Source organism: Solanum pennellii, chromosome 10 (assembly GCF_001406875.1).
Source record: "Solanum pennellii chromosome 10, SPENNV200".
In the NCBI taxonomy this organism is placed as follows: domain Eukaryota; kingdom Viridiplantae; phylum Streptophyta; class Magnoliopsida; order Solanales; family Solanaceae; genus Solanum; species Solanum pennellii.
In genome coordinates, this window is record NC_028646.1 from 2,018,124 (window position 1) to 2,036,888 (window position 18,765).

At 32.9% G+C, this 18,765-nt stretch overlaps 2 protein-coding genes across 3 annotated transcripts; both read right to left on the reverse strand.

The window, feature by feature from the left end:
- Positions 1 to 2,243: 2,243 nt before the first annotated feature.
- LOC107002718 (polyadenylate-binding protein-interacting protein 9-like) lies at positions 2,244 to 10,363 on the reverse strand. The gene is made up of 10 exons (XM_015200867.1): positions 9,658 to 10,363; positions 8,462 to 8,572; positions 8,324 to 8,368; positions 6,995 to 7,067; positions 6,537 to 6,649; positions 6,333 to 6,392; positions 5,744 to 5,791; positions 5,592 to 5,660; positions 3,621 to 3,682; positions 2,244 to 2,612 (listed from the first exon to the last, which is right to left on the reverse strand). Exons 1-10 carry the CDS (start codon positions 9,943 to 9,945, stop codon positions 2,555 to 2,557), a joined length of 927 nt encoding a protein of 308 aa, XP_015056353.1. The 5' UTR covers positions 9,946 to 10,363; the 3' UTR covers positions 2,244 to 2,554.
- Positions 10,364 to 13,507: 3,144 nt separating this feature from the next.
- LOC107002311 ((S)-2-hydroxy-acid oxidase GLO1-like) lies at positions 13,508 to 18,115 on the reverse strand. Of its 2 annotated transcripts, none has more exons than XM_015200279.2 (12): positions 17,964 to 18,115; positions 17,241 to 17,408; positions 16,329 to 16,453; positions 16,046 to 16,092; positions 15,819 to 15,896; positions 15,606 to 15,730; positions 15,439 to 15,505; positions 15,291 to 15,353; positions 14,870 to 14,939; positions 14,412 to 14,512; positions 14,204 to 14,308; positions 13,508 to 14,035 (listed from the first exon to the last, which is right to left on the reverse strand). In XM_015200279.2, exons 2-12 carry the CDS (start codon positions 17,378 to 17,380, stop codon positions 13,841 to 13,843), a joined length of 1,116 nt encoding a protein of 371 aa, XP_015055765.1. In that variant the 5' UTR covers positions 17,381 to 17,408; positions 17,964 to 18,115; the 3' UTR covers positions 13,508 to 13,840. The 2 variants fall into 2 exon arrangements, with proteins under 2 accessions (XP_015055765.1, XP_015055764.1); XM_015200278.2 differs by having other exon boundaries at positions 17,863 to 18,020.
- Positions 18,116 to 18,765: the final 650 nt, after the last annotated feature.

Consider the following 18,765-nt stretch of genomic DNA (forward strand, 5'->3'; position numbering starts at 1 on the left):
CCCCCCCCCCCCAAATATATGTTTATATCCTATTTTTTGTTATTATGCTTTATCTTTGCGCTGTTTTGAGTGAAATAGAATTTGGGTTGAAATCATGTGAGTACATGTCGTGGTTTTCACTTTCCTTGAGCAAGAGAATTTTCACGTAAATTCTTGTGTCTGATCTACTTTAAACTATTTATTTTCTGCATTATAATTCTGTCGAGGAACCTGGTCCAGTGATCACTGGTGGACGCATACTTTCTGCCATTTTGTATTTTTGTTTTAGTATTTCATACTTGATCACCATAGAGATAAATATATAAACGAAGAATTAGATAGGCCAGAGAATTAAAAAAAAACTCGATCTCTCTTGCATATCACTTGTTCAGATGCGTGTTTAGGATTGACAACTAACCTAACACCGAGCTTGAGTGAAGTAATAAATACTCTTTTATTTTAACCAGAGGTTTTAGTTCGTATCCTCTTGAATAAGCAGCCGTTTTTATTAGAAAACATGAACTTTCGAACATCAAATGAAAACAAAAATAATAATAATGTTCAGAGATATTGTTGAGTTTTGAAGGTTTGAACATTTGAAATATTTTAACATACCATTACATTTAATTTGACTACAAGTTTTGACCAATATCATCAATCAATTAAAAGGACAAATTATTGCACTTCAATTATGTATTTAATTAAGGCTAAATGAAACTTATGGTTTCAAATTATACACGTCAATGACATTTTGATTTTCGTTTAATTTTATCGTCACACCACAACCCAGATTGATACGTTGTTTAGTTTGTCAACTTTGTTAATTAATTTAAAGTTTACAAAAACAAAAGGGGGTCAACATCGTTGCGTTACAGTCCTCGTAATTCCACCTTCATTATTATTAAAATGAAAGAACTTGTCAACGATATTTACGTTGAGTATTTTTAGGGGTTCGATGTTTATATAAATTTTTCATTTTCAGAAACTCAAACATGAAATCTCTAGTTAAAAATGAGGAGTCTCAATCGTTTCATCTATATTATATTGGTGTATATTTAATAGATTCGTAATATTACAAAACAACAATATGCTTAATATAATTTCATAAGTAAAGTTTGAAAAATGTAAATATTTTTCGATATTTCTCTTTCCTTTTGAGTAGAGAGACTGAACCCAAAATATCGTCACCTCAAAACAAAATTTGTAATATTGAAAGTTGTAAATTAGTACATTTTAAAAAATAATTACTGATTTTAGCGATACTTTTTATTTATTACCATTTATAGCAATATTGTGATAAATCTGTAATATGTATTAAAAGTGAATTATGTATGCAATATATATGAATTATAACTGTTTTTGAAATATATTATGTTTGTTTGATAAAAAACTGTCACATTGTATTATAAGTGTATTAGAATGTGTGATAAATGTATTATCTATCACTAAAACTCGTATTATATGTGAATAATAAATTGTAATATGTATTAAACTTGTGTTATAAAAGAATTAAAAGTGATCAACTAAAAAAAAATATTATTACTATAAATGGTAAATATATTCTTATTATAATACATTTACCTAAGTTTCCCTAAATTCATTGCGACCCAAATATATGTTTCGTGTCCTATTGTTTCTTATTATGCTTAGATCGAAAAAATCACAACTTCTTCGATATAAAAAATATTTGTGCCTTTTATAAAAAAGTCACAACGTAAATGTGAATATATGTTGTTCAAATTTATTCTTTCTCTTGATACCTATTCGAAAAAAATAACTCTTTAATTTTTCATTCACACCGCACAAACTTAATGATTGTTATTTTGGTCAACATTTCACATCAATTTAACTAAAATTGGAATATAACATTGACTGAAATTGTACGTACATTATTTAACGAAATTTTGACAAATTAATTATAGTCTAAGTATAGGTAAAATTATTTCTGTATAACTAATACGATACAGATACGAATGGTAAATAAATCACTAATATTTACACTAGAATAAATCATCTATATCACAGTTATGAGTGTAAACGAGCGAGTCGAGTCGAATATGAATCGATCAAAAAACGAGTTAAATAAGTGTAACGAAAGCTGTTACGGTAAAATCAAAATAAGAGAGATAATCGTAATATCATAAGAATGCTCACAAAGCTGCATACACCACCAAACAACAAGATATTCAAAAGGGTATTATTCGGACTCCGCCGAAGACCAAAACCTGATATTTAAGTAGAAAAGGATAGAGGGCGATCCTCGATTCACCAAGTTTCGAGCCAATGGCCCTCGGAAATTTCTCGATTATCGATAAAAGATTCAAAACAGTATATAGAACTAACTGTAGTAAATGTAGGGACATTACCATTAACACACTAGTAAAAGCAAAGGTCAATAGACATGTCCAGAAGCACAAAAAAAAAGTACTATTAGAATTGGCAAGAAGATAAAGTAGAAGATGGACATTAAAGAAACATATTCGTTTCGCCTTTTATCTCATTTTGACCTCAACGTCTTACAAGAGAGCTTACGCCGTTCTCTTCTCTTTCAAGAACTTGAGTTTCCGAGCATCGCCTAATGCATTGCAGGGCCAGAAACTTGTGGCCTCACGGGTGTCTTCGAAGGACTCACCCTATAACATTAGCAAAGTTGTGAAGTTAGAAGTCATGTAATACCTCGCGGGAGAAAACAAAAGACAAAGTTACAAGCCAGATTATGGTAACACAACAAATATGACCCTTTTCCTATAAGAGCATCAGCGCTGCAGTGCTATCGCGTTTTCTCCAATTCATACATTTGACACTAATTATCACTTGGTATACTATAAGCAAATGATTACAAAAGTATTATTGAGGCTCCAACATGTTTCGAACTAAAAGAATAATCTTTTTAAGATGCCTAACATGTCGATTACGTTTACATAAGATCCTGCCACATTGTATTCTAATCTGTTTGCACGGACTCTATGGAAATGTTGCCGTACCCGTGTCAGATCCTCCGAAAGAATAATACTTTTGGAGGATCTGATACGCACTCGTTGATATTTTTGAAGAGTCCGAGCAACATAGATTCTAATTATTAGAATAGAGATAGGATTTTGTTGCATATTTCAGTCATATCTTGTTCAAATTAAGTTACACACACATGTATTTAGATAGTTGACAACTTAAGGATGCTATCACATAAATAGTACTTTTTATTCGATGCATATAGGATCAAGACCGTCTTTAACTAACTACCACTTAATCTATAGAGTTGAATATTGCGATTATATATATTAACCCTGAAACAGGGAACCAGCAGCTAGTCACATTTCCTCGTTTCACCCTATCTGATATAGACTCTAGCCAAAGCATGCAATGTGCAGACCTTTTAAACGAAACCATGATTTATAGTTTTATTTCGGACAACAGAGAGGGGAAAAGCGTGGACAGAGATAACAATGATGATTCTCCACAGGGAGAAAAAAGTCGTTGGGGTTTGAAGGGGAGGACTTAAAAATGCATAATTCTGGTGCCTTAAATTATTCAAAAATGCCGATAGTAGAAAGATGCAAAAAGAAAATAACAAAAATGCATTCACAGCTCACAAGGGAAAAAGTTAGTGCGGAACAGAGGACGCAATTTCTAAATAAGCTTACCTGATAGGTTGGGAACCCAACATCTCACCACAAAGATCTAATGCCAAAATTGCACTCTCAGCCTGCACAATTTTCAAATATGAGTTTGATTGCTATGATTGATCCACCGTTAGAGAGATTGTCTCAAATGAAATTACAGTCAAGACTCATTTCCAGTTTGTTCTTTCTCCTTTTCACCCTATATAAACTATCAGGACAATTGAAAATTTTACAACAAAAAGAGATTATATAGCAGTTTTGAAAAAGACAATTCTCGATAAGAGAATAGTGTTAAAATTGGGAAAGTAATAAAAAGAAGGGGGGAAGTTCAAAATGAAAATAATGAGGTTTTGTTTCTTTTTTTCTTTTTTGGCAAGTAATGAAGTTTTGCATCTTGTTTTGTGGAGAACTGTTGGGCATTATATAGTTATCTCTTTCATCGAACTTCCCGAAAACCCAAAAAATAATTGGAAAAGCCCTCTCAAATCAAATAACAAAGAGCTTCCTCTCCTAAATTGTGCCCCATGGGTAAAGGACACCTAATAAATAACAAGAAGTACATTAAAAGCGCTAAAAGCTAATGGTGAAATGACATAACGAGAAACCCATGAAGGAAAGCGGAAGGTTGTATTAGTAACTTGGGAGCAGGTGTGCTTTCCTAAGAACAAGAGTATCGCTTCTGATATTTGGACACATCAAGCTCCTCAAGACTTTAGTTGGTATTATAAAAAGCTCAATGGGCTAAAGGAGGAAATAAATGACGTTCTGCTGGAGGAAACTACTCGATAACTAGTAATTACATTGCTATCACTTCTAAAAAGTCACTATTTTCCCACTGAAAAATGTCCAGTGGCTATTCCCATAGAAATTCTGATTGAATCGGTGAGAAAAGAAAACAAAGTAATTTTCATACAAGAGAAAGAAATGATAGATGTTTTGAAAATAGGGACAACAACCTGCAGGAAGTCAAGCTTAAATGTATTCTATTGTTCTGTTTTTGGTGTACAAATGTCTACTCCAATTAGACTGAGTCAATCATAGATGGTTTAGGGTCCATCTAGTTCCTGGTTCAGCATTGGAAGGACTTCAATTTTTTTCTTCTTTTTGTAAATATGGTTTTTCAGTCCTACCTAAGTACTGACTGAAATACAATGTTACTAGTGTCAAAAAAAAAATAGGAAGCTTCCCACTATTTCAGTGAGAATCTGTTTCCCACCATGCATTTTCCCAGTGAGCGACTGGTTCAGTGGAAAATATGAGTGAAAATCATATTCTCTAGAACAGATTTCCCACCGACTCGCGTGGAAAAGACCTTTATTTCTAGCAGTGTATCCTTGGGTAACAAAGAAGACTGGACCCCGCTAAACTTATATGGACTGCTCTGGCACACCTAGACACAGGTTTATACTATGGAAAGGTTTAGCACAATCTTCAAAAGAGTCACTGTACATAGCGAGGTTGTTCTTGCATGGATTAAGGTAGAAATTATAGAAAGAATAGATATACTTAAGGTGTCTAGGATGTAGACGATTTTTACATTCAATACTGCATAATTAGATGATGCTTCTGAGACTTTAATTCCCATTGACTAATTAGTGTGGGATTAGGTGCTCTTTAGGTGTTTGCTTTTACTGTTGTCAATGGTAATATTCACAGCTGTTACCCAAAAAATGCAAGATAGAGAGAGACGGAGACAGAGAGAAGTCCACTTGGGGTGGACATAAGCCTTTTCGGCTATTGAAAAGACTTGGTTTGGAGATGGGATATTCACATGTTCTTGTCCATTCTCTATTGGACATTGGCTTCATTAAGGTCCCGTTTCGACTTTAAAAAAAATCCTTTTTCTCAAAGAGTATTTTCAAATTAATGTTTGGTTGATAAAAGTTACTATTTTCCAACTTGGTTTGCCTTGAACTGAAAGGTGCAGAAGGACAAGGTTCGTGTAGAGGGGACAAAGCTAAAAAGATTAACATCTCAGAAGAAACAACATACCATAACAAATTCAACAAAACCGATACGGGTAGAGTGCACTTGATCCCCCAAAAGCCTCAGACGAGAAACCTGCAAAGAAAGACTTATCATTCAGCTTCACCTCTCAAGTCAAGATTCACATTGTATTGAGAGATATTGAACATCATACTGACCACACCACATCTTGTCTCAAAAAAGAATTTGACATCAGCTTGAGAAACCTGTTGATCATAGAGTACATTTATTTCTGAAATATAAAATGAAACAGCAAGCAGTGTTATGAAAAGCGAAAAGCGCAAAAAAGAGCTCTAAGGTTTGTGGGGGCTTTAAGAGCAAAGCACAAATAAAGAGTGGGCTTTAATGAAAAAAGGCACAAATAGAGAAAACATATGAATATATATGTTAAGTCCAAGACAAATTTTATAAGCACGAATCACAAATATATGGACAAAAAAATTGAAAAAAAGTAAAGGCCATGTGAAACATCAATGGTTTAATGTAGCCTCTTCACGAAATGCTCATTGGCTAGAAAAAGTATGACTTAGAGCCTTGATGACGATACCATAACACACATTAAATCCTTCCTTCTCAAGAAAAAAAATACACATTAAGTGAGGGAAAACACTCAAAATGTTTTGAGGCCACAAGCCAGAGAATACAACAAGTGGTGTGTGCACAAGCTACAAAAATATCCAATAGAAAGATGCCGTCAAGAAAAAAACATGGTTTTTTTAAGAAGATTTCAAACATGAAACACTATACCGTCTTATCGATATTTGTACAATAGACTGTCCTAGCACACATTTCACGCTCATCCTCTGACTGCATATAAATCAAAACAACACGTCAGCTGACAAGAAAGGAATTAGTTGTCCTCGACTCCACAAGGATGAGATAGAACCAAAAGCAAATACTTGAGTAATATTCTCCAGATACAGCACAATGAAATGCCAAAAATTTGCTTACCCTTGGAAGGAATGTAGGATTCACAGGTAGAATAGCGGTTTTCGAAGGTAGAACCTTGAGTTGGGAGAAACCTAAAATTGTTCCACAAAGACAAAGCGACGCTTTTGCAGAATCTGTTCATAATGATTTCAAATGACATTATTAGTTTCAACTGTTCAGCAAACTTAAGAATTTCAGCCAAAACATACTACTCCCTCTGTCCCAATTTAGGTAATGCAGTTTTACTGGACACAAAATTTAAGAAATATGGGAAGACTTTGTAATGTTCAAAACCTACCCTTAAAATAAATTAATTTTGAAATAGAAGAGTACACCTTCTGTGGACTTTTTGCCAAATAAGTAGGACCAAATATGGGGAAAATGTTGATGGAATCATTAATAAGGAAATGTGTAGTTCTTTTTGAGACTGACTAAAACAGAAAGTGTGTCACAAAAATTGTGACAGGGGGAGTACTTACATTCATCAGCAAACTCAACAAAAGCAAAGCGAAGGCGGGAGTGTGGATCACCACAAACTCGGCAGTCCACGACCTGCAAATAAGCACCACCAAAATGAAAACAACAACTCTTACACTCTTTAATAGAGTAACACATCAAGAAGTTGTATGAAGACAGTCTACTTTTGGAAACATTATAACTAAGTAGTTGCAAAAGGAAAAACTAAGATGACAAACGGAACAAAAACATCATTACTTCATATAACGTTTACCCACACGTTGCAGCCCCAACACACACACATTAAATCTATGCCCTTCTGCACCTACCAAACTTCTGTTCCAATAGTAAATAGTTGAAATGGGTGTATGGAAATGTCAATTCTCATTAAAGGCACCTGTAAAGAACAAAGCATGAGGCGTACATCCCAATTTTTAAGGCAAAAATGCTACATCCAGAGAAACCAAGCATGCAGGTCCCACCATGGACCAAACTGCACGCTCTTGAGTGTGATGATGGAAGTTAGGAAAAAACAGGAACCAACAACCCATGTTCCTCTATATTGAACCATAGGGGGGAATGATTTGAAAAGTGTAAGTCTTTGCATAGATATATTCTTGTATGCTTAACACTGATAAGCATGAGGGCTAGTCCCCTTTGTCAAATGTATCTTCACAAAAGTGAAATCGCGCATAATTCAAATTGCTAAAAGGAGATGATTTGCTGCCAATGAGGACTGGAGATTGCTGGAGACTGAAGACATGTATCTTTTATTTATAAAGGACTGAAGACATATATATCTATTTAGGTGAAATTCCAAAAATCAACAATTAATAATGAAGTTCACAGAAGTATGTAAAATTAATGAAGGGGCTCAAGCAAGGGTTCAAGGCGATAAGCGAGGAGACCAATTCTCACTAAAGCTCAAGTATTTACTTTTCTATTTAGAGAACAACGTTATGGGGCTAACATGGATCTACTCAAGGACCTACTGATTTAGGTAAATAGCTAATGTGTTCCCCGACAGGAGAGGTCTATTTTTTAGGACAAACCATGTGCTTCTCAAAAAAGTCGGAAGAAATGCAGAGGATTTTAAAATTAAAAAATATACATATAAATATAACCGTCTGGCTGCTTTTTCTTTATGTTATGCTTAGAGGAGTAATCTACCACAAGTCATTTTACAGGTAATCCAAGTTAGCGTGGATAGTGGGGCTTTATACAAATTAACAGAAACGGAAGGTAATTACTTGTTTCTTGCTTTCTCAAGTTATAAAAAGAATCATGCACATAAGAACTCAAATATCTGATATGATGATTCAATCAATGTTCAAAAGGGCGTAGTGACTTACTTGTCCATATGCACTAAATAGCGCAGCAAGCTGTTCTTCCGTGATCTATATTTAAGGTAAAAGGCAACATACGAAAAAGTACATAAATACTAATATATAACATCATACAAAATTCAACAATCGTAGATCATTACATACATTGATATCAAGGTCGGAAACATAAACTGTTCGCCTAATGCTATCTTCTCTTTGAGCTCTAAAAGATCTACTGTGCATTCTCCTTCTGCTTTGGTTAAAGTTGTTTCCTCTCTGTGAAAAAATAAATGTGAGACAAAAGAAAGGAACTTCACCACACAAGAAAGCATGACAAACGCAATCGCTTGAGATGGTTGTTCATGATTCAGATTGGTCATTAAGGCATTAAACAAGACCAACAATTGAGTTACACAATGCCATTAGTAAATTAAAAATGTCAAGTAGGTAAAATTGTAAGTGGTTTTCCGCTAGTAGCATCGCTGTCACTAGGCTAAGATGCACGTTTTCATTTGAATGTCAGCAAATTTGATGATCTGACCAAAGCCTTTCAGTTGCCGTATGTTCAGTAACAAATTAGCCCTTTATATCTCATCCACATATAGCAATAGTTTTGTTCAGTATCACAAAACAACCAATGTAATGAAATCAAACAGCTAGCACATGCACATTAAACGACAAATTCCACGATATCCACTAACATGATCCAATGTAATGAAATGGCATAACTAGCGCGTGCTTAGATGGTACTCATACACTCAATCCAGCTAAGCAAACCAAAGGAATTGATCCCATTTAACTAACTTAATGCCAATTTTCTGTTTTTAACACATGGGCCTGGTTTCTAAATTCTGTTCAATCAGAAGCCCTTGAAAAATGATTAATGCCAAAATGCATTTGGACCGTTGCAACAACTTAAAGTGGAAAGTAATCATTTAAAATCCTCACAGGATCAATAGTTACCAAAATACATGGAATGTCCCAAAAAAAACACTTCTTACCAAAAAAATATGAACATATCTCAAACAAGCATGACAAAAAAAGCAGTTACATTTCCCTCAATACCAACTATTACTTGCACGAACTAATATACGCACACAATTCGACGAAATTCAACACGAATACTTTCAACCATGTTCAGTCATGAGAAATAAACCTTAAAACAGACTATAGCCACATCAAACTTGCAATTATTCCAAGTAATCATCCAATTAACAATTGTTCAGTCATGAAAACAGATTATAGCAACATCAAAATTGCAATTATTACAATTAATCATCCAACTAACAATCATTCAGTCATCAAAAATAGCTTAAAATACACAAAAACAAGAAAATAAGATCTCAAAATATTAACAATACCCTTCTGTTATTTCTGAAACCATCCCCTCCCATAGTCATCTTATCAGCTGTCACAAAATTGTTAAAAACTATCTGATCACGATTATACGAAGAAGGAACAAATTCCTTAGCCATTGGATTCAGCTTCAGATTATTCAACATATGAACAACAATATCTTGCATTTCATACTCCGATTTTCCATTAGACACCACATCAGACTCTTTAACAACACCATTAACTACAGATTCAGACTTCACATTTGGCACAACAACCTCAATAACATCACACCCTTTTGCACCAGCCGCCATTGAAACAAAAAAAAAACTCAAATTTTAACAAGAAAACAGAAAAATAAGAGGAATTCTTGATTCCAATATGTTAAAGATCAGATTTTTACAGCAAAAATCTAATCTTTACACAACCCCAATACAGAAATATGTAAAATTAAATATGGGTATAGATCAAAAACTCGAATCTTTAATCTGAAATTGAATTATTTTAGAGCAAAATGTGTTCAAGAAATGCTTATTGACTGAGACCCATTTGGGGAATCAAAAGAAAATGATGAGTGAAAGAGAAGACAGATACAGAAAGAGAGAGCTAAGAAGGGGTTTTTGACAAATTTGATCAAATGGTTGAGTAATGGATTTTGATGGTGTGGTTTATCAAGAAAACAACATGTGGCTTTGGGCTTTGGCCTATTGCAAATTGCAACTCTCTTGTGGCAATGTGTATTGGGTACACATATCAAGGAAGCAATTGTGAAAAATAATTATTTTTTTTTATAATCGTGGCGTGCGAATTAACTTTATATAACAATATCAACCTAGTTACGTTAATATAATCACATAAGTAAATGTGATAAAGATAGCATATACACATATATTATCTCTATCTTAAGAGATACATCTTATGAGACCATTGATATATACTTCAACCAGTTTTATATTAACGATATCCAAAACGTAATAAATTGAATCGAATTAAATTAAAAAACCAAATTATTCATAAATCTACATATATCAACTCACTTTATTAACTACCAAATACATCCTTTGGTTCATGGAAACAAGGATTTGTATGCTATAAAATTCTAATATATTCTTTACATTGATTTATGTCACAAAATAATGATGTTTTTTAGTAAAGAGTATAAAATGAAAAATAGCTTTTTATAAATGAATATAAAATCATTTAATTCTTTACTTTTTTAAAAAAGAAATCTACGATATTAAATACATTAGTCGATGATAGTTGTCGATTAAAAATATATACACAAACGTACAGTTGAATAATTCGAATTTCATTCGTGATCATTTAGACATTTTTACTTTAGTGGATATTTAGACATTTTTAAAAATTATATGTTATAAATATGCATTTTCAAAGTTAAAATATTTAAGGAGTCAACTCTAATCAAAATAAGATATTGAAATTTATATTTTTTAAAATTGAATATTTAATTATCATTTTTGTATTATGTCATTAGAAATTGACAACTAAAATTCCCATGTATTCCTCATAGATTAATAGAGTAAAATAAGAATATATGTACCTATCTTTGCATAATTTCTTACTTTTTTGCAAGAATATTTTTAAATGTGTTAAATGCCTAGGGAATAGTGCACAATTATTATCACTTTGATTACTATCAAAACATTTACAATCACTTTCACTTAGTAATTAGTCCACAATGAACTTCTTGTTTCATCTATTGCCAAACATAAAGATATAATAATAATAATAATAATAATAATAATAATAATAAAAAGAAAAAAAATTACCTGATTTTGGATTCTTTTATTAATTTATTTTTAACTTTATGTTATTTGATAAGAAATTCTTATTTTTATATACTTATAAAAGAATCATATATATATATATATATATATATATATATATACAAAAAATGGGAAAAGATTTTTTTTCTACTAAATTTTGTGTAATTGTTAATATAAAGACAATTTTCTCGAAAGAAAATAATTTGGTTAAGGATTTTAATATGATTTCTTTGATGAAAATAGAAATAACTAAACACTTTAACTTGACATATGTATATCTCGTGAATATCTTATTTATAAAATTATGTATTTAAATATCTTTTAAGATGATACATTTTAAATTTGCATTCTCTTGCATAACTAACTTAAACCGAATTAAGGTATTCAGATACGTTAGATGAATATATAGTTATCAATTAAGACAATTTAAATATTTAAAAAGTTGACTTGTTTTCACAAATTAAATATTGAATGAAGTCATGAATGTGCAGATTTTCTGATAAATAAAAATTATAATATGAAAAAGATTTGCTAATTTGAGAAAGTAGTTTTAAGAAAATGATTTTTTTAATGTTCATGACAACTAATTTAAGTGAAATTACTTAGAGATAAAAGTTGAATTTAAGTATTACAATTTGTAAATTGAGAGAGTTAATGAATTTTGAAACGTATGTGGTATTTTATTTTAGGATTGGGCATAAACATTGGAAAACCAAACATCGTATTGAACCGATTTTTTTTTGTATTTCGGCTTTGGTTTTTCGATTTTCGGTTCGGTATTCGATATATGTTTTTGTATTTTTCGATATTTCGGTTCGGTTTTTGGTATGTAATTTTGTGTTATTCGGTATTTTGGTTTACCGAAATATATTATATTATAATATATATTTATATTATATTATTAATTATTTATGTTAAATAATAAATATTATAATTTAAAATAAAAAATTAAAAAGTAAAAGACACTTTTTGATGTAACTATTTTTAGCCTATTAAGCTGAAAAATCAAACAAAAAAATTTGTAAATTTTTAAAAGCCCAACTAAGCAGGCCCATTAAAAAAATCGAAATAAAAAAACCGAATCGAAATAATAAAAACCGAACCGAAATAATAAAAACCGAACCGAATTATTTTGGTTCAGTGTTCGGTACACATTGTACAAGAATCGAAAACCAAAAAAATCGGAAAAAAAAACCGAAACCAAACCGAATTATCGAATGCCCACCCCTATTTTATTTTTACATCTAAAAATTTAAAATATATGTCTAGTGATATTCGATATGATATGACAATGATATAATAATTTTGAAAATTGAATATCAAAATTTTAAATAATCTATCGTATCATATTATGCCCACCCCTGCTTGTTATACATCAATTTCATAGCCTAATTACCAAACAAAATTAAAGAACATTTAGTTTTGTTCTTTAAAAAGGCATTTAACTTCCAACCTTTTTAGCTAAAATTAGGCAAAAACTGGTTCTTTTATTTCTTTATTTTTTCATTCGAGCCGATGTTTGATATTTATTTTAGGCTACGATGAATTCGAATTAATGCCAATAAATCCCACTTTCGGAGATAAACTCCCAAAGCTCGAATTTATAATTTTGGATACCAATTTTGACCAGTATTTTTTAAAATATATTTTTCTTTATATTGACATGACAAGAATTACAGTTTATCATATTTTTATATAGTTTTTCAATATCAAAACATTAATTTTGAAATATTGAAAATTGAACTAATCCAACTTAGCTTGGAAGTTTAGTCACACTGACTTCCGATAAGCAATAAACTGAGACAAAGTGAGTATGCCCCATGCCTCGTATTGATGATCTATTTAACCAGCTTCAGGATGTCACAATGCTTTCTAAGATTGATTTGAGATCCGGTTACCATCCAACTACGTCCCTAAGACCGCATTTAGGACTCGATGCAAACTTATAATGGACTTTTATCCATAGCGTTTAAATTTTGTATACCATCAGGTGATCCAAATGATATCTATCGCCTACAGGTAAGCCTTCTTAAAATATGAAATTTGGAAGTAAAACATGTTAAAGGCGATATATCCGATAATATAAAAATTACTTACACCGATCGATAATATATATTACTCAAACTCTAATCAATATATCCCACAAAAACAGACATTCTTATTACGAAAATAATGATTAGAGAATACCCAATGGAGGCATCACTAGCCATTTATCAGAAATATACATAATGCAAACTCATCACACAAAAATAAATGTTCCAATGAAAGATAAGTTATTCAAAAGGTAAACTCGATGCACTAAGCTTTCACTACGCGCAGAGTCTGGAGAAGGGCTAGATCACAAGGGGCACTCGGAACATGAATGGAAACTGAACATTTTGCCTTGGTGAAACAATTTAACACCAAAGGTCTTCTCTGATGTTTATAACCGTGGCACGGGAAGAGAAGCCCGTGGAGTCTCCCAATCAGTCATGACATGGTTACGCGTAATCTCCTTCAGTGAACGACAGCCACTCAATGCCATCGTTAGCTCAAACTCATCGCGTATCATCTGCAGTGCTTTCTTGACACCAGCTTCTCCATCAGCAGCCAATGACCAAATGATTGGTCGCCCAATCTTCAGAGGCGATCACAAACGTCAATACAAGAACAGTATGTCATAAACAGAAGTAAATATGTCCCCTTTTCCGGCCTTGTATAAGGGGCAGACTAGCGTCTAGCTTAGAAGTTATATGTGAATTCACGTGAATCCAGTAATTTGAGGTTTGTGTAAAGTTGTACTTACAAACACGCCTGATGCACCAAGCGCCAGCGCTTTAAAGACATCTGTTCCACGACGAACGCCTCCATCCAGGAACACGGGGATACGGCCTTGTACAGCTTTCACAACCTATATATTCACATGAAAAGCAATGCATGTCAAGGTTTGTACGAGACAGACGAGACGAGAGGTACCAAAACAAGAATAAGTAAGCTAGAAACAAGTTAGATACCTCTTCAAGAGCCATAATTGTGGCAGGGACATAGTCAAGTTGTCGAGCACCGTGGTTCGACACAATGATACCAGCTGCTCCAGACTGAACTGCAATCTTAGCTGCAGGTTCCAAAGTAAAAAGTGTTTCACTACTAATTTGCACAAGTATTGAACTCAATAATGTGAGGAGAAATTATGAAGAGTGAGATGACAGGTGCACTAAGCTCCCGCTATGCATAGGGTCTAGGGAATGGCCGGACCACAAGGGTCTATTGTACGCAGCCTTACCCTGCATTTATGCAAGAGGCTATTCTCACAGCTCGAACCCGTGACTTCCTGGTTCAATGTTAACAACTTTACCAGTTATCCCAAGGATCCCGTTCAATTCATTGAAATTATCCATTATAAAAATATCGGAAACAGAATTGCATCTTTATCCCAGAGCCTCGAAGGAAAGAAAAATCGTTCTTTGCTTACCATCTTCAGCTGTAAGTACACCCTTTACCAGGATTGGCAGTGAAGTAATTGACTGTAGCCATTGAACATCCTGTTCATATTCAGAAAGAAAATGTTCATATAGGATTCATGAAGTTCATTATAAAGCACGTGATAGTGGCGGTAGTTTAAACCGATATGCAAGTTTCATAATTACTCCTTCGGATCTCAATTCATGTGATGCACTTTGACTTTGCACGGAGTTAAGAAAAGAAAGACAGACTTGTGATTTAGTATAATTCATAGATATCTGTGTGACTATAAATCATCATCTTAACGTGAAATAAGAAGTTCAAAGTAACATATCGTTCTTCTTAGGACAGACTAAAAAGGAAAATGCATCACACGTACCGAGCTACATAAGACTTAAGAAGACAGCAAAACAGTAAGGAAGTTAAGGTACCTTCCAACTCAATGATCGATCAACTTGACCAGCGACATATGAAGCCAATCCAGAGTCCTCAGCCTGCAAACAGGATTTTGTTAAAACTACACATGAAAATCGTAGAAATTATTTAGAACAACAGGTACGTTCCGTTCTGTTCACTCACTTTGTTCAGCTTGCCAATGTCCAGTCCTTCAAAGTTCTTCAGTGACAAATGTGGTGGCAAATTAAATCTGCAAAGGACGGAGAGTGAATTAACTTGTGGAGCAGCTTCATCTAAAGCGCCTTAGCTAACAAGACGGTAATATAATTACACGCGATTGGAATATGCACCTGTTCTTAATATCAGCTTCTCTGCGTCCCAATCTCGGGGTATCAACTGTAAGAGCTATAGCCTTAAAACCTGCTCTTTCAGCTCTTCGCACCAACTGAATTGTTACATTTCTGTCCTTATAGACCTGGATTTTCGATGCAATATATATGTTTTAGAGTAGTAACATGTATGTATAGTTCTGATAAGTCTTTTAACTACAGTAATATACTTACATAGAGCTGGAAAAAACGGGTGCCAGGTCCCGTTGAATTAACCTCCTCGACACTTGAAGTTCCCCAAGACGACAGTGTCTGCAATAACGAATTTGTGAGACACAGGCTAAATTTTAAGACTCCAAATTTCATTTTCGACATTCATCCCATCCGTTAAAATCCCATCAAGTACATAATTCATTTGTGATTAGTTTAAAGTTATACTTGACAGGCCACAACAAACTAACCATAATTGTTCCTGCTGCCGATGCTGCTCTTGCTATAGCATACTCACCTACACATAATCAACCAAAACCATTACTTGATTTTTGACATTACACAACTCGTACACGAACATAGTTAAATCAAACATGATCAACAACTTCTCTCAAGCAGAAAGATCTTCAAAGCTGTATATATCAAAAATATCTGGTTCGTGTTTGCCATACGTCTTACATGAAATAGTCCAAACAAGGTATATCGCGACATTAGTGAAGGATTAAAATATGAAGAGAATCAAGGTATATATACCATCAGGATGAGCCATTTTCTGCATAGCTGTTGGTGCAATCATGATAGGCATTGAGATATTGAAACCGAGCACGCTTGTGCTTAAGTCAATCTTGCTTACATCAATAAGAATACGAGGCCTAAACCTGCATAAACAGAGAAAGAATAGCTTATTACTAAAACTAAAACACATATGACTTTATCCGCTAGAACAATAAAGTCATAATACTGTTTTTTCGCCATATCCCAACTTTATCCGCTATAACAGTAAGTTAGTTATGTGTGTTAGAATGGATTACAGTCCCACATCGGTTGGTGAATGGACTGGTGATCTACTCATATGGATTTGAGCAATCTTCCCTTATGAGATAGCGTTTAGGATTGAGTTAGGCCCCAAGATTCATTTCTTTATCATGATATCAGAGTCAGGTTCTACTCTGTCTGGGTTCCGATCCACGGTTCAGTTAGGACTAGGCCTAAAGGGGGTGTTGGAGCGGGTTAGAGTCTCATATTGGTTGGGAAAAATGTACTAGTGATTTGCTTATATGGACATGAGCAATTCCCCCCTCGTCAGCTAGCTTTTTGATTGAGTTAGGCTTAAGATTCATTTCTTTATTATGGTATCAGAGTCAGGTTCTACTCTGTTTGGGCTCCCGATTCACGATCTAGTTTGGGATTGGAGGTGTTAAGAGTCCCACATTAGTTATGTACTAGTGATCTTTTTTTTTTTAATGGACTTGAGCAATCCGCAACTAATGAGCTAGATTTTGAGTTGATTTAGACCTAAGATCCATTTTTTTTATACAATGTGACTTTAGTTTTTACTTCAATAGTGATCATTAAGTTCATTGACGATACGTATAAGTGAAATCTAACTCTGATCTGTTGTGTAGCAATTTATGACTTAGAACTACGACGGCTAAAACAACTTACAAAATTCTTGAAAAGGCATTTCTGTTCTCAGCCAAAGTCCATTGATCCTCTGCTCCAGATGCATAGTAGTCATACACCATTTTTGGCAACTTTTGCTTTGCAATTGCTTCAAACTCCATCACATTGGTAACTTCCCCCATATTGTACTTGTTTTACGATATTTAGAAACTACATAAAAAGTACTTCAGTCAAAATTTAAAATATTTTTAAAAAAAAAATACTAATTACATCACATAAAATGGGGAAAAAAGGAGTAATATATAATAATTAATAAGATCTATGCTGCTCAAACTCTTCAAAATATCGTCAGATCCTTCAAAAGTAGTGTAATTTTTGAGGATCTGACACGAGTACTACAACATTTTCTAAGAGTCGAATCAACATAGAATAAGATAATATTGGATTCACGTAATTAAAAGGAAACATGAAATAATGAGAAAGAAATAAGCTTGCAATTTTATTTTTATTTTTTAAAAAAAATATCACTTGAATAAGATCAAATAAGAACAAAAATAAGTGGTACCAACTATCTATTTTTAACAAATTAAAAAAGAGGTACAAACATGCATGCAAAAAATGTAGCTCAAAAAGAATTATTTTTTACGAAGAATATTCAACTGACCGTCGTTTAAGTCGACTAGAAAAATAAGTAAAAAGGAATCCAAGATTCTTGATAAGAAGAAAAAAGAAAGCAAGTGTTTTTATAGGAAGTTAAGAGAAGACCTTTTGAGTACTCCCAAGCAATGAAGAAGAGTGAAACAATAATTGAGGGAATATAATGTTTTATTATAAGATAAGAGGAAAGAACCAGCATATATATATAAATAAAATAAGGGAAAGGGGCCTCATATGCATATATCATCAACTTTGTTATTCCAAATTACTTGTTGATACTTTTTTTTTTAAGTTATTATTATAGGGGAAATGCACAAGTATCTCCTTAACTTATGTCTGGAATTTCAAAGATACACTTATACTATATTAAGGTCCTATTACCTTTCTGAACTTATTTTATAAATAATTTTCTACCCCTTTTTGACCTACGTGACACTAGCTTGAAAAAGAAAGTCAATCAGCTTTGGGCCCACAAGATAGTGCCACGTAGGCCGAAAAGAGGTAGAAAATTATTAATAAAATAAGCTCAGGGGGATAATAAGACATTAGTATAGTATAAGTGTGTCTCTAAGATTTCGAGCAAAGGTTGAGGAATATTTATGCATTATCCCTTAATTATATGTCCATTTTGATAAATTAAGAAGAACCAAAAAATTTTACCTATTATACCTTCAATTTATTACTTAGAGAAAATGTTTAATTTCTTTAAAATATTAAGTTTTTAACTCATTCACTTCATAATTAATAGGGGTAAAATTGTAAATTCACTATGTCAATTATTGATTTCTTAATAGGTGTATCAATTCAAAAGTAAACAAGTAATTAGGGACAAATGGAGTATTATACCCTCATTGCCAAAGTAGCTCACGTATATCCCTATTGTTATACAAATTGCTCATATATATATATA

What these genes read in the sequence shown, in the direction of transcription:
- LOC107002718 (XM_015200867.1), bottom strand. Translation starts at nt 9,945, where the DNA reads ATGGCGGCTGGTGCAAAAGGGTGTGATGTTATTGAGGTTGTTGTGCCA. An exon ending in TGTTGAGTTTGCTGATGAAT is followed by an intron (nt 6,650 to 6,994) that starts GTAAGTACTCCC and finishes CATTATGAACAG; the next exon opens with ATTCTGCAAAAGCGTCGCTT. An exon ending in ATCCTACATTCCTTCCAAGG is followed by an intron (nt 6,393 to 6,536) that starts GTAAGCAAATTT and finishes ATTTATATGCAG; the next exon opens with TCAGAGGATGAGCGTGAAAT.
- LOC107002311 (XM_015200279.2), bottom strand. Translation starts at nt 17,380, where the DNA reads ATGGGGGAAGTTACCAATGTGATGGAGTTTGAAGCAATTGCAAAGCAA. An exon ending in GAAAATGGCTCATCCTGATG is followed by an intron (nt 16,093 to 16,328) that starts GTATATATACCT and finishes GATTATGTGTAG; the next exon opens with GTGAGTATGCTATAGCAAGA. An exon ending in CCCGTTTTTTCCAGCTCTAT is followed by an intron (nt 15,731 to 15,818) that starts GTAAGTATATTA and finishes TCGAAAATCCAG; the next exon opens with GTCTATAAGGACAGAAATGT.